At 54.0% G+C, this 15,735-nt stretch overlaps 1 protein-coding gene across 1 annotated transcript in view; it reads right to left on the reverse strand.

The window, feature by feature from the left end:
* LOC117284146 (basic salivary proline-rich protein 3-like) overlaps positions 1–6,866 on the reverse strand; it is a 10,225-nt gene extending 3,359 nt beyond the window's left edge. The window contains exons 1-3 of the mRNA XM_033758730.1: positions 6,780–6,866; positions 6,462–6,608; positions 5,359–6,378 (exon numbers count right to left, since the gene is read on the reverse strand). Coding sequence (XP_033614621.1) covers positions 5,518–6,378; positions 6,462–6,608; positions 6,780–6,866 — 1,095 coding nt within the window. The 3' untranslated portion in view covers positions 5,359–5,517. The remainder of the gene's footprint in view (positions 1–5,358; positions 6,379–6,461; positions 6,609–6,779) is intronic.
* Between the last annotated feature and the right edge of the window lie 8,869 nt (positions 6,867–15,735).

Consider the following 15,735-nt stretch of genomic DNA (forward strand, 5'->3'; position numbering starts at 1 on the left):
TTGAGACAGGGTCTCACTATGTAGTTGAGACTGACCTGGAACTCACTGTGTAGCCCAGGCTGGTCTCGAACTCACAGCGATCCTCCTGCCTCAGCCTCCCGAGTGCTGGGATTACAGGCATGCAGCACCGTGCCTGGCTCACTCACAGTCCTTTTTAACAGGGTCTTAACACAGAAGTCTGATCGGTGTGCTTGTTTTATCATCTCTAAATGGAAGGCACACTCAAGCCCACTTTGTCCCTGGGCCTTCATGACGGTCTCACCTGAGTCACTTTCAGCTTCTATGTTCCTAACCTATTCTCACTTCCTTGATTGTTTAGCATCTTTTAAGCCAAGTAACCACCCCCTCTTCTCCTTGAGTCTTCTCTCAGTTCCCAGGGCCACACATGTCTCTGGCTTCCTCCCACTGTACCAGCTGCCCCTTCTGCTCCATCACACAGGATTCTCCTCCACGTGATCTCAGGAGTGTGATTTCCTGTTCCTTCTTCAATGTGATCTCATGGCTTTCAACCCATCTCTCTGGATGACTGTGACCCTCTGCTCTCCAGCCTCTCAGGACCAAGTCCTCATCCGACATTGTCACTGGAGAATCTCACAGGATTCTTGCTACAGTTCCGATCTCAAGTGTCTCCCAAATGCCCACGGGAGAAAGGCTTGGTTGTCAGCCTGCAGAACTGTCCCAAGGTGGTGGGCCGTTTAGGGGCGGGGCTTAGTAGGAAGAAGAAGCGAGGTCACCGGGAACTTGTGGGAGGTACTTGGGCCCTGGTCTCCCCTCTCCCTCTCCCCGGTCTCAGTGCTTCCCAGCCACCACAAGATGTGTGGTTTTCTTCCACCATGTGCTCCCTGCCACGATGTTCTGCCCTACCACTAGCCTCAAAACAATGGAGCCAATCAAGCATGGACTGAAATATCGGACATCGTAGGCCAAAAAAGTGTTTCCTCCTCATACACTGATTATCTCAGGGAGTTTGTCACAGTGAGGGAAAGATGACTTCTTAAGTTGAAAATACCTGTGGCAGAATTTGTGTGTGTGTGTGCGTGTGTGTGTGTGTGTGTGTGTGTGCGCGTGCTTGCGTGCTGCTGGGATTTGAATCTAGGCCCTCATACATGCTAGGAAACACTCTTCCGCTGAGACACATCCCCAGCTTGGGTGGCAAGATGCTTGAGTTTTCACAAAGCTCCTTCCTTCCCTTGGGCCTCCTCACCAAACGTCTAGGCATTCAGCCCCACCCCGTTCCCCTTTCCACCAACTTATCAGCAAATTCCGGATTTTATCTCCTAAATATGTTTAGAAGGTGTTGTTAGTTAGCTTTTCACTACTGTAATGAAACACACGAGGCAGAATGTTTTATAAACACGTTGGTTTAGCTCAAAATTCTGGAGGCTGGAAATCCAGGTAGCCTTGCACAGGCTCTGGTGAAGGAGACCAGGGTGGCCTTATATCATGGTCTGTGTGGTCTCTGCCCTTCTCTTTGTAGAGCCACAAAGATCCAATCATGGGGACTCCACCCTAATGACCTAATTCTATCCAGTCACTTCCTAAAGGTCCCATTCTTGTTTTTTGTTTGTTTGTTTGTTTGTTTTGGTACCAGGGATCGAACTCGGGCCCCTGCTCTTGCACGGCAGGTGATAGAACCACTGAACCCAGCCCCTAAAGGTCCCATTCTAAACACTAGAGTTGGATTAATTTTCTAGCCTCTGAATGTCATTCGCACATGACTTTGGAGGTTAAACTCGTACATGAGCTCAGGGGGACAAACCATATTCAATCCGTAACAGAAGATACCACGTTGTCCCTTGGCCCCCGTAGGTCCTACCCCTGTTCCCCACTGTGCCCCAATGCCTTGGACTCACACTGGCATCCACACGGGCTCCCCCACCATTGTCCCCACAGCAGCCTGACAGATCTCTTAGAGAAAGAGTCAGATTATATCACCTCACTGATTCAAAGCTTCCAAAGCCTTCCCAATCCTATGGAGAGTAAAATCACTCTCCTCAGTGCGGCCAGCAAGCAATGACCTATTCCATTGCTGTGTCACCCCATGCCACTGTCCGCTTACTGGTTTATTATTCCTCACATCCTTGTCCCTGCTCTTTGCCATCTCTGTCCACTTTGCCTGGATGCTCGTCCCCTGGCTAGCCCCTGCCTGTTCCAGTGAAATGTCCCTCCTTTCCCTGTTTACCTTAGCAAAGTCGGTGTCTCCTCTGCCACCCCCGTTTATTTCCTTAACGGCGAGTTCTGTGCCTGGAGCCCCACATCTCTTTGCTTACGCGCACTTTGTCTGGCTCCCTCAGTGGGTGCGAGCCCCAGGGCTGTCTTCCTGTCTCATTTCCAGGGCCCACAGGGTCGCAGGACGACTTTGTTGACCAAACAAACAGATGAACCGATGGACAATTGTGATGCCCAAACCATCTCATTGATCACAGCAGTCCTAGGAGGTCGTCACTCTGGACTACGTTTCCCAACCTCCCTTGTGCACTGACTGGCTTTTTGGCCACTGGACACAATATTTGACCCCGTAATTTAGAGAAGGAGAGGGTCAGTGTGGCTCCCGGTCTCAGCCCACGGACAGCAGGTTCCAAGGCAGAAACTTCATGGTGAAGGGTGAGAGAGGGCAAACCTGCTCGTGGATGGCAGCGGGGAATCAGGGCATGGGAGCAGCACCAAAGAGGAAGGGGTCAGGGACAACATGCAGTACCCAAGGTCGCACCCCAGGCTCCTCCTGATAACCCAAGTGTGCTTTACTGATCCCGCTGACACAGCTGAGCTTAACCACACTACGTCACACTCAGCTGTGCCGTGGCACACGCGGGCAGAAGGGAAGGAGGCCCCTTCCGGCTGCGGCCTGTCAAACCCTGCGTGTGGTCCCCATTCCCCTGCTTTGTCTGCCAGCGGGATGCAGAGGATCCAGCAGTGGATTCTGAGGCCCTGGGTGGCAACAGAGTCCCAGGGTTTGAGGATCCCGGGTCCCTGAGAGACTTCATGGAGGAGAGCCCCCAGCCCCCCTGGCCTTGTATGAGTGGACAGAGCGTCTACTGTGTTGGGCCATTGTGACTTCCAGGCTTCCTGTCACAGCCTCTCGCCTCACCTTAATTAGCACATCAAACCACCACATGTGGGTGGTGGGCGAACAAGCTGACATATTTTTGTCAGATGCAGGTGTGTTCTCTGTGGGGCAACAACAGAAGCTGAGGGTGCGTGGCTTCCACTTCGGGGGAGGCCGTGTGCCTGGCTCCCCGGTCCCCACTTGCCTGTGAGCCTCTGAGCACAGCATCTGGTCCTAGGAGGCCTGGGGGAATACGTGGGCTCCCCGTGAATGAGTGGCCACCCGCTCCCTCACCTCTTCTCTGTCCCTAAAGTGCTTGGGGAAGCCCAACTTGAGTCTTACTGAGGCCCAGAGAGACGGAATGACTTCCTCCGGGTCACACAGAAACAGGGTGTGGCAGAAAAAGTCTGCTGGATGCGGCAGCTGGCAGCTGGCAGGGCTGACAAGAGGCTGGAGAGGTGGGCAGGGCCTACGGGGGCAGCCACCGTTTCTTCCCCTCACCCGCCTCAGTGGCCCAGGCACAGAGAGGAAGTCCACAGCCTTTCCACCACCCTCCCAGTGTGCTGCCTGCCTCCTGCAGCCCGGATCCACAGCCTCAGTATTTTTAGCTTCACCACCTGGCACCTGTGGTCACTGTCTCTGCCCAGCCTGGCAGCATCCCCACCCTCGGCCTTAAAGGGGCAGAGTCCACTGCTAGAAAGGAGACCAGCTCCTGTAAACTTGGGGGACCGGCGCAGCGGGGTAAGAGGTGCGGTGGGGAGGAGGGGAAGGAGGCCCTAGTCCTGCGCCAGGTCCGCTCCGGGGCTCGCTGAGTTGCTGTCTGGGGGACCTGACTGATAGGAACCATCTGCCCGGTAAACCTGACGCCAACAACTCCGAGACGGGGCCTGCCGCGTGTGTGGACCGTCAGCTCGAGGCGCCTAGCACCCCATCCCGGATCACATTCACTCACCCACTCACTCAGGCCGCTCAGCTCCCACGATGGAAGCGACGGTTCGGTTCCCTCCCGAGAGGCTGGCTCTGCATCCCAGGTTCTGCTAACTTCCCAGCCTCCCGAGCCACCCTGTGTGGCCCCCAGCCCTCCCCACACCTACTCCGTGGCCTGTGGACCAAGCCCGGGGCTCACCAGTCAAGGCCACTGTGACGGTGACCCTGCTCCCTGCTGTCCTCACCGCCACTGCCCCACCCGGTTCCTTCTGCATAACTGGAGTCTTCACTCTCTCTTGCTGTCCTGCTGCTGGTGATGCCTTGTCTTCCCTTTCTTTCCTTTCCTTTTGCTTTTTGTGGAGCTGGTTATTCAACCCAGGGCCTTCAACGTGCTATGCAAGTGCTCTGCCACCAAGGCACATCCCCAGCTGCTTTTAGAATTGTGCTTTGAGACAGGGTTTTACTAATTTACCCGAGCTGGGCAAATCCGTGATCCTCCTGCCTCAGCCTCCTGAGTAGCGAGGACGGCAGGTGTGTGCCACCGTGCCTGACACAGTGAGGCACTGCAGGCAGCTGGGCCTGGAGGAGGGTGGCCAGCAGATGGGAATTCTAGAGGGAGATTCACTGGAGGCGAATAGCAGGGAGGAGGGCGCCCTGGGTGAGCCTCTGTACTTCCAGAGGGGTCTCCAGCTCCTGCAGGCAGAGCTGGCCGCCCTCTTCCCGACGCCTGGGGCTAGGGGTCCACTCCCACCACTTTGTGCCAGGTCACCCAGCTCCCACTCTGTCTCCGACCCAGGCTGTGTGGTAAAGTGACAGCTCCGGCAGGCACAGCCTCCCATTTCACAGAGGAGGAGATGGAGGCCCCAGCGGCAGAGCCACGCCCTCCTGCCCCTCCTCCAGGCAGTGCTGACTCAGGGGTGAGGGAGGCGTGGGCGGCGGCTGTGGCAGAGGTGACCCGGTCACAGCCTGGGCAATGCCCGGCCTTCCCTGCAGGAGGTGGGGGTGGGAAGAGCTGGCAAAGGGGTCAGAGCGTGGGGCGGGAGCCCCACCAGCCTGTGCCCACACAGGTGCTCACATCGGCCTCCGCACACCTGTGCACACTCGCACGCGCTCACCCCCACACACCACGCACAGTCAGGGAGGAAGGCCTCCTGGAGGAGGGGCTGCAGGAGCAGTCGGGCCTGGGCACCGAAGCCAGGAAGAGAGGTCTGGAGTCTCAGAGTGACGGGGGGTCCCTGGGGAGCCAGGGCGGGTGACGGCGGGTGAGCAGGGAGGAGCAGCTGGTTGGTGAGTGTCGGACTCCTAGGTGTCCACAGGCGGCCCGCCGGCCCACGGCCCTGGCCTTCGAGCTGTGCCCACCCGCCCACTGTCCACCCGGCACTGACCTCCGCAGCGGGACCTCTCCCAGCGGCTCCTCCTCCTCCTCCTCCCTGTGGAAGCAGACCAAGCAGAAGGCTGGCACATCGTCGGCTCCACAGCCCAGGGGCCAGGCTGGAGGCAGCTCTAGGACAGGGCAGGGGCGGCCGGGCACGACCTCGGCAGCCTCATCCGGGGCCAGGGCAGGGGTCCCCGAGCCAGCGTGCGCCAGGATCAGCAGCCTGTCCGCCTCGGGGCCCCGCGCCCGCGCCCCCGCCGCCTGCGCCTTCTCCCTCAGGTTGCCCGTCGTCCCGGTGGGCGGGAGAGCCGGTGGCTCTGTCTCCCAGGGCTCCTGTCCTGGCCTGGAGGTGGCAGGCAGGACACAGAGGTCCCTCCTCTGTCCAGGTGGCCTCAGCCCCTCCGCGGCTGCTGTTCCTCGGAGGCGTGGCTGGGAGGACAGGCCCACGGACGACCTGTCCCTCTGTCCATGTGTCTGACCAGGAGCTGTCCCCCCGACGGCCGGCAGGCACTGGGGGCTCCCCTAAGAAAGTTTGCTCTGCTCTCAGGGGTGGTGGCGCAGTAGCCTCCGAGAGTGGGCTGAGACCTGGAGCTGAAGGTTGGGCCGGCCGGGCGGGGCTCCCCTTGTCCTGCTGTCCCCGGGAAAAGTTCTGGCCCTGGAGCGGGCCTGGAGGCTGCTTCGCTCCCGGCGCTCCTGCTCCTCCGCTCCGTGGCGTGGCGGCCAGCGGCGGGGCTGTGGGTATTAATAGCTCCACATTCACGCGGAGCAGCCTGGAGCTTAACTCCTTCCCTGCTAGGGCGGAGAGGCCCGCGGGCGGGGCCGGGCTGGCCGCAGGAGGCGGGCAAGGGCAGCGCCTGTCCGGGTCTGCACAGCGCCGGCCTCCCAGTGCGCGGCCGGACGGGTCGGCGCCAGGGAGCAGCCCGGTGTCCCTGTGCGGCTCGGGCTCCTCCAGGCAGGTGCAACCCCAGAGCGCCGGCCCTCGCCTCCCCTGCTGTTTACAACGTGCCCTACCACTCCCGGCCGCCCCGGGCTTCCAGGGAACAAAGGAAAACGTACATTCAGATCATGAAAAGTGCTGGGAAGAAATAAAACAGGAAGATGTGAGGGGCCGACAGGCAGGTTGTTCGGGAGAGCGCACAGGAGGGACGGCGGGAGCCGACCTGTGCGAGAGGAGCCCAAGGGGAGAGCTGCAGAGAGAGCTGCAGGCTGGGGCAGAGCGGAGCTTGCGGCCCGAGAGGGGTTCAGCGCGTCCGGTACTGCCTGATGGACCAAGCGAGGGGACAGGACAGGCGCGGCTCCCTAGAGAGGCTGGAGTGTCCCCGTGGTGGGACACGCCCGGGCTCTGGAGGGAGATGTGGTGGGAGGAAGCTGAGGGGCGCGGAGGGTCCATCTGTGCAGGCTGAGCTGAGTGCCACAGCTGGAAGAACAGACTCGGGCCTCTTCTGAAGAGAAGGGGAGGGTGTGGGAGCCGAGCCGCCCTATACGGTTGCTCAGGCTGTTCAAAGTGCACAGGGTCATGCTGGGACAGTGGATGGGGTCTGGGACCCAGCAGCATCAGGGAGTCTCACACTGGGGCAGCATGGGAGGTTGCCTTTTTCTAATTGGTCCCATTAGCAATTCTTTGAACTGCAACACCCAAAAGGGGTGCTCATCTTCTGCCTGGTTCGAAGGGGCCCCCAGGCAGGTGTTGGGGAGATGACTCTGGGGCTTGAATTCTAAGGAGGCTTCTGCTGCAGACTTGCTACATGGCTTTGGAACAGTCTCTGTACTCTCCAGACCAGTGGGTGTATGGACTTAGCGAGAGGCCAGCTGGCCCGGTCCCTGCCAGACGTGGACAGGAGGCCGCAATCATGGCTGAAAGCTGACTGTCAACCCAGTGCTCCAGTGTGCTGTGGGTCCTGCTGTGTGACTTGAGCTGGTGTCCTTGGGAGGACAGTGAGCGGGGACAAGAGGAAGGCAGGAAGGTGGAGAGGGAAACGGAGTTGTGGTTCCCTGGGGGGGGGTCAGGAGGGGTCAGGATGGCCTGGCCTCTAGGCGCCCCTTCCTCCCTCCTTGTCCCACAGGGTTGTCATTTGTGGGTGTTAATTATTCATGAGCCTGAGCTTTGCCTGGTTTTAATGCACTCTGATGGCTTCTCTAGCTAATGGGGAAAATCAATAGGTTTTAATTCGGAGTGGCTGTGAAGCTTCATCTGTCTCCTGTTTGGGTGGCTGGGCCTGGCTCCTGACTGGGGTGGGGTGGAGGCTTTGACTCGGTGGAGAGAGCCTGAGACTGTACCTTCCCTCTCCTGCCCTCACCTGATTCTGCCTCCAGCCCAGGGAGGAGGAGTCACCAAGAAGCTCCAGACTCTGCCCTAAACATCCTGGAGGATCTGAGCCTTTAGACCTCAGTCATCTGTCGCCCCTTTAAGCGTGTTGGCAAGCCTGATGTGATGATACACACTTGTAATCCCAGCACTCTGGGAAACTGGAATCACAAGTTCAAGCCCAAATTGGGCAAATTAGTGACCTAGTAAGTCCCTGTCTTTAAAAAAAAAAGTGAATTCTCTTTGTTGCAAGCAAACATCTAAATTAATTTCTCCGCCTACTTTCTTTAGAAAGAAAAAGGAATCGGCAGGGTAAGGAGACACTGTTCAAGAACTGACATGATTTAAAATTAAGATATAAATGGGTGATTCATAAGTTCATTAGCTTGCAAAGATGGTGGAGTTAGCTACTACAAGCACACGAGTTATACAGTATTTTATGGGAGAAGGATGTACAAATATATTAAAGTTCATATAGATCCCATTAGACAACTGGATTTACAACAAGAGAACCTGTCTTAAAATAATATCTGGGAACGTGGCTTGCAGGGAACAGGAAAGGGGTTGTTGCCAGAACCCCTGCAGTGGGCCCCGCTCTCCTGTGAGCCACTACAGCACAAGGAAAATTAAAGAATAATGACAGAAAATGAGACTTAGAGAAGAACCTGAGTTCTAGGCCTGATCTGTGCTGCTCTGGATGGCCAAGACAAAGGGCCCTGAGCTTTTCACTATTTATTGGGTTCATAGGGAGTGACAGATGACTCAAAGGGTGGAAATAATCCAAAATTCCCAAGGATTTTATAATCAGAGGGCATATCAGGTATCTCGGAGGGTGGCAGTAATCCCATGACCATGAGGATTTTATGCTGATGCGGATCCCAGGCCACTGAGAAGCTTATGTTGATTAGGATGTGAGATGAGCAGAGATGTCTTACAACGAACGTAGGTAGGAAGAATTAAGCCAATAAGGAATTCGTCCCTCCCCAGGTGAAACCTTTCTCTTACTACTCAGTTCTCAAGGAACCAGGATGTGCTCAGCTGATGAATCACATTACAGGACTGCTGAGGCCTCAGACAGCCCTAATCATAATTTAATTGTGAAATAATTTCCCCCCACAATTGTGTAGAATGGCTCCTGACAGCTCACTGCAAAGGCCCTGGGCTCAACCCCCCCACAAGATTGGTGACTCCTCCTGGCCCTGGGCCGGACACTGGGCTGGACACTGAGGGCAGCCCACCAGCTTTCAGGAGCTGGAGCCAGGCCTGTGGCCCCTGGCCCTGGGGCTTTGGGACCTGGGAGTCCACCTACCCTAACCACCAGGCAGGGTCAGCCCTGGTAAAGCTTAGGAGGTGTGGAGGAATCTGGCCAGACCCCACATCCCTGAAGCACCTCAAGTGTGGACTTGCACGCCATGTTACTTCGCGGGCAGTGACACATTCAGGAGTGACAATTTCTCTGAGCTGTTCAGCAGCCAGCGTCACAGGCCCCTCCCATCTCAACCTGCATCCTCTCCCAAGTCGGTGGCCTTTATGATTCCTGTAATTATCTCCAAAAAAAGCCTGTATATACTGTACTGTGTGTGTGTGTGTGTGTGTGTGTGTGTGTGTTAAAGCATTAATTAGGCAGACATGAACATTAACGATGCACAGCAGTCTGGATAATGATATTTCTCAGTGTTTCCAAAACATAATAGTTTCAGAAAAAGGAAGGAAGCCTGATATGTCAGCACCAGCAAGGCCCTGGCCGTTTCCTGATGGAGCAAGGCCTTTCCCTCTGGAGGGGATCTCTGCTGGGGCCTTGGCCTAGTGCCACGGTCCCAGGAGTCCAGGCCTGGACCTGGAAGATGGTGACTGCCAGGCCTCACCTGCCCTGCCTAGCCCAATCAGGCCCAATCAGGCCCAACCAGGCCCAGGCCCAAACTAAGAAAGAAGCTTTCGTTTTGTCCTAGAGATTGAATGCAGGTTCTTTGCACTGAGCTACACCCCAACCATTTTTATTTCTTAGAAACAGGGCCTCATCAAGTTACTACATTGTCTGGCCTGAACTGGTTTTGTTTTTATTTTTATTTTGTTGTTGTTGTTTTGAGACAGGGCCTTCCTATGTAGTTCAGGCTGGCCTTGAAGTTGTGATGATTCTCCTGCCTCAACCTCCCAAGTTCCGGAATTACAGGCCCGCACCATGCCCAGCCTTGTTCGTAATAATGGTTTACATTTCTTCTTTATTTAATCCTTGAAGCTGGCTGTATTGCAGGTTTTTTATGGATGAAATATGGAAATGAGCAGATTATTTTCTACAAAATTATGGTATTAACTTGCTCAGTTTTCTGTCATATTGCTAATAAACCTTACAGGCACACAGTTTGTAAACATAGCCTCCTTAAGGACTGGCTATGTACAGCATGCTGCAGGTACGAGTGGCAACTAAATATGAGCATTTACATCTGGACCACACAGCACGGAAAGCTGGCCAACATCTATCACAACACAGGGAAAAATTAATAAAAGGAGATCCAGTTCAGTCCTGAAAAGGTTAAATAAAACCCTAATGCATTACTGTTTCCATTGCCCAGTACAGTGCTAGAAAATAAGGTCAAAAGTCTGGCAGAAAATTGCACGCGTTTGTTCAGTGTTCATCAGACATGCAGCTGCCTCCCGCCTCAGCCTCCCGAGTGCTGGGATCACGGGTGTGCACCACCATGTCCAGCAATTCGGGGTGCGGGCTTCACAGTAGGGAGACCTGGCTCCTTCACGCCTCTGGACTTCTCTCTTAGCCTCAGGCGCTGAGTCGGACTTAGCTCTCTGTCATCCATGGTATCGTAGCTCCTGGTCCACACAGCACCCCCCCTCCGTCTTTATTCGTATCTTGATTCCCCTTTTCCCTCATGGATGCTGGGCAGGCAAAGCTGACTGAATTTCCCTCAAATTATGAGCCAGAGCCTGGGAAAGGCTTAGGATGGTACAGAGTACATGGCACCTGAGCAGGCAGGGAGGTCACACCTTCCCTTTGGACGTGCCCGAGTGTGGCGGGGATTCTTCAAAATCTTCCGCCGAAGACCTGAGCGGGTTCCTGGGATAGAATCGAACTTGTCTAGTCAGCCTGGGGGGCAGTAACCATGTTCCCTCTTTTGCCCTCCCCTCCCCCTTTTCTTCCTCCTCCTCCTCCTCCCTTTTTTGAAGCTAGGAACTGAGCCCAGGGCCTCATACCTGCTAGGAAAGTGCAACATCACTGAGCCACACTCGCCAGCCCTTAGCCCAGACCCGGATCACACTCAGTGGTGGCTGGCTGCACCCCAGGCCAGGCGGTACATGTGGTGTGCAGGCCGGCCTGGAGGACAGAGGGTTCCACCTATAGGAATTTGCTGCCCAATGAGGAGAGATGGGAGATGGCATTTCTTTTTCTATTAATTGGGGTGCAGCTCAGTTGCTATAATAAAGAGGCCCTGCTTGACAGTGACCCAAATAAGTCTCCTAACAAATTAATCAGGAACATATGGCAAAGTTTTATTTCAGGTTTTCCATGAAAGGAGAAGCTTCTGGCCCAGACACTTCAAAGAGCTTTTTCCCTTTGATAGCAAAGAGAATGGTTAGATATTTCTTATTTTACCAGGCACAAGAAGGAAAAAAAGAAAGTCTGATCACAGATTGTTAGAGCTTTTACTAACTGGCAGCTAAGTGGATGGGAAGTTAATTTGCTACAAGACATTTTTTTTTTTTTTTTAGTACTAGGAATCACACTCAGGACCTTGCACTTGCAAGGCAGGTGGTGGCACCACTGAGCTACATCCCCACCCTCTTTTGTTTTTTTGGTTTTTTTGAAACAGGGTCTCACTGTGTAGTTGAGACTGACCTGGAACTCACTATGAAGTCCAGGCTGGTGTCGAACTCACAGCAATCCTCCTGCCTCAGCCTCCTGAGTGCTGGGATTATAGGCATGTGCCACCAGGCCCAGCTCCACCCACCCCCCTTTTTGAGACAGGGTCTCACTATGCAGTTCAGGCTGGCTCTGAACTCACTACGTAGCCCAGGCCGGCCTCAAACTCACAGTGATCCTTCTTCCTCAGCCTCCTGAGTGCTGGGAGCACACCACCACATCCAGTGCTACAAGAAGTCTTAATTTAAAGTTGATCAGAGTTGGACGTGGTGGTTGCACGCTTATATACAGCCCTAGCACTCTGGGAGACTGAGGCAGGAAGATCAAAAGTTCAAGCCCGGGCTGGGGATTTAGCTCAGTGATTCTGCCTCCTGCCTCGAAAGCCCAAGTTACCCCCCCTCCCCAAAAAAGTTCAAACCCAGTCTGAGCAATTAAGCAATTCAGTGAGACCTTGACTCAAAATGATTAAACAAAACAAAAAGCTGGGGTTGCTGGGTGTGGTGCTGCACACCTGTAATCTCAGCACTCGGGAGGCTGAGGTAGGAGGATTGCTGTGAGTTTGAGACCAGCCTGGGCTAGTAGTGAGTTCCAGTTCAGTCTCAACTACATAATGAGACCCTGTCTCAAAAAAACAAAAAAACAAAACAAAACAAAAAAGCTGGGGTGGGGGATACTGGAAATGAAGCTCACATAGCTTAGTGTAAAGGCCCTGGGTTTAATCTTAGTTTTAGGGGAAAAAAAAGTTTATCAGAATGTTGCTTAAGCATTTTGTTGAGAATGCCAGTGTCTTTCCAGGAGCTTGTGAATTAAACCAAATAGAAAAGTTACATACTGAACTAGGCTTGGTCTGGAGTTTCTTGATCACAGATGATGAGAGTTTGCTTCTCAGATAGCAGCCCTGAGGTTGGTGGTCCTCTTGATGCCAGCTTACATGTTTCCTTTTCAGTTTGGCCCTCAAGAAGGAAGAAGATGAAGAGATGCAGAAGTGGCTGTCCTTATTTTCACTTGTTTTCTGTCAGCAAAGAGTTGGTCCCCTGGTGGTGCATACCTATAACCTCTGTACTTGGGAAACAGAGGCTGGGGGATCATGAGTTCAAGGCCAGTCTGGATTACCTAGCAAGACCTTGTCTCAAAAACTGAAAAACCAAAGCAACAGCAGCTAAAGAAGTATTGGTTTCTAGTTGTATAGACATAGGCACTGCTAACAACTGGGGCAGATGTGGGGATTTACTGAAAGGAAGAGGAAAGAGCACCGAGGTGGGAGATTAGGGTATGGCAAAATAGTTGAGGAAGTGGGCTTGATCTGTTGGTCAGAGAGCTCCAGGACACATGTGCAGAACACTCCCCAAAGCCCTGCACTAGGAACCAATCAGAGAGCACCATCCTTATTGCACCTGTGAGGATGAAAGCAGGTTTTGTTGTTGTTGTTGTTTTTGGGACAGGGTCTCACTATGTAGTTGAGACTGACGTGGAACTCACTGTGTAGCCCAGGCTGGTCTCAAACTCAGTGGTCCTCCTGCCTCAGACTCCCAAGTGCTATGAGAGAAATCTTAAAAGCAACGAAAGAATATGAAAAAAATGGATGCAGTGGCTCCTAGATGACATAAAGATTAATGGGAATTACTGAGACCTCAGAAGACAGACCAAATGGCATTAAAAAAAACAAACCTGTTTACTGAGATAATACCAGAAAACTTTCCAGATTGAAAAAATAAAAAGAATTTAACACACAGATTAGCGAGGCACAGGGACACAGTCAGAAAAGAACCTCCCCTCCCCGGCTGACATACCACAGTCAAAGTCAGGAGACAACACAAGAAAAAGCAGAGAAAAGCAGCAAAGGAGCAACTACAAGAGCTGAATTCACTGCCTTCAGGAAGAGAAGAGTAGCCAAGTGGGGACGGTTATTGGGTCCATCTGTTACGTAAAACAGTAAGGGGGGGGGGCGAGATTTGAATCCCAATAGCAAAGAACAGGCTGCAAAACCCTGTCTGAGCCGACAGCGCTGGCTCCCCTGGCCGTCCCACAGAGCTTGCGCCCTTCCGGCGCCCTGCTCTGCGCACCCAGCTTTGAGCTCCTGGCCATCCCGCTTATTTCCCGCTGTGGAGCGCACCCAAGTGCATTGATGGGCAGCCTCAGGGTTTCACCCAGTGGTGTCTGAGATGATTCTATATGAGCACATATAGATCTGCTTCATTTGCTTAAAGTTTGCTTTTAGAGACTATTATAGGAGGCCTAGGAGCTGTGATTTACTTAACTGTCCCTTACTGATGGGAAATCAGCCTGGTTCCAGCCTCTTCAGCAGCACACAGTGCTGTAATAAGCGTTTTGTAACCACAAAGGTGAGGTAGGGTTACGGGCACGGAAAGCCCTGGACTGGGCACCCGGGGTTGCCACTAAAGCCACATTATTTCATCTCTGTGAAGTTCAGTTTTTGTGCCTCTAAAATAAGGGTGACAAATACACACACACGCACACGCATGCACATACAAGCACACAATCACACACACAGGCCAGGAATGGTGGTATGTGTCTGTAGTCCCAGTTACTTGCTACTTGGGAAGCTGAGGCAGAAAGATCACTTAAGCCCAGGAGTTCATGCCCAGCCTGGGTAACAGTAAGAGCTTGTCTTTAAAAAACATAAAGTAAAATAAGATAAAAATGAAAGATATTTTTAGTCCCTACCATGTGCGCCCATGTTCCAGATACAGGGGATTCAGTAATGAGCACAGTAGATCAGGGCAGGGGATTTAGCTCAGTGGTGCCGCTGCCTGGACCCGAGTTCGATCCCCAAATGGAAAACCCCACAAAGCACTTCGAAGTCCTTGCTCTTTGGGGCTCATGTTCTAGTGAAAGAAGGCAGACATTAAGCAAGATAAATCAGTAAAAGTATACCCTGAAAAGTGCCAAGGGAGGTGGAGCAGGGAAAAGGACAGAGTAGGCAGTGTGGGTGAGGCATCTGCACCCCAGCAGATGGTTCTCCGGGGAGTGACCGGAGTGGCATGGACAGGAGCAGGGACAGTAGCCCTGGCAGAGGCTGGCAGGAACTCGCTGCCCTCCTGAGGCCTCCCAGTGGGGGCTCCCTGTGCCTCTGTCTCAGGGCAGCGGGGAAGGGGTGGAGAGGGGAACCCAGGGGCTGGGGCTCAAGTCGGGGCGAGGAAGAGGCTGCGACTTCTCAGCTTCTGACTCATGACTGGCTACACTGACGGGATGTCAGTCTGCATTCTGTTGCTATGGTGAAATACCTGAGACCAGGTAGAGAACAGGAGTTGGGAGGTCCAAGAGCATGCACAGTTTGGGCATCTGGTAAAGGCAGTTCGTTTGTTTGCTTGTTTGTTTGTTTGTTTTCAGTACCGGCAACTAAATCCAGGGTCTTTGTACTGAGCTACATCCTTAGTCCCTCCCTTTTTTTAGTCTTTAAATTTTGAAACAGTCTCAGTAAATTGCTAAATTGCCTAGGCTGGCCTTGAATTTGTGATCTTCTTGCCTCAGTCTCCAGAATGCTAGGATTGGACCTGCACTACTGCGCCGGGCTTCTTGCAAAGGTGTTTTTGTTGAGTCATGACAGGGATGGAGGGCTCGAGGGCAGATGGAGCAAGCTGTTAGCCTTGTCTCTCTTCCTGTCTTAGAAAGTGTGACTGCAGCATCACGGGGCCTCGTCTAGTCCTGAGTGCACCCCAAAGGGCCCATCTCCCCGTGCCACTAACACAGCAACTTGGGGATCAAGTTTCCAGCACGTGAACTTTGGGGGAACGCAGTCAAACGTAGCGCATGGACCTGCCCATCTCTGAGGAAGGCAGAGCAGGAGAGGTGCAGGGTGGTGGATCTCGGGGGTCAGCGTCGTGTGCTGGGCCGTGGAGCGGAGGTTACAGGTGCAGCTGAAGCTCCCACGTGGGCCTGGGCTGGGGATAGGACGGTAGGGGGGAGTCACTGTGGGTTGGGGCACGGGGATCAGGGGAGGTGAAAGGAGGAGAGGGCCCAGGACCCAGCCTGAGGAACCCTGGCATTTAATCGGCATCCAGAGGGTGCGCCCCAAAGCCGGGGGACCAGAGGATGCCAGGAGGAAGAGGCTCAGCAGTTCAGACAGACGGTCAGACAGACAAGGCCGCGGATTCATGCTGACCCCAGAGGTGACCTCAGCACTGCCAATATTTGGGCTGGGGACCTGTGTTGTGGGCAACTGGCCTGGGCCTGGAGGAGGCTGAGCAGCA

Source organism: Fukomys damarensis, unplaced genomic scaffold, assembly GCF_012274545.1.
Source record: "Fukomys damarensis isolate Sample0158 unplaced genomic scaffold, DMR_v1.0_HiC HiC_scaffold_34, whole genome shotgun sequence".
Lineage (NCBI taxonomy): Eukaryota > Metazoa > Chordata > Mammalia > Rodentia > Bathyergidae > Fukomys > Fukomys damarensis.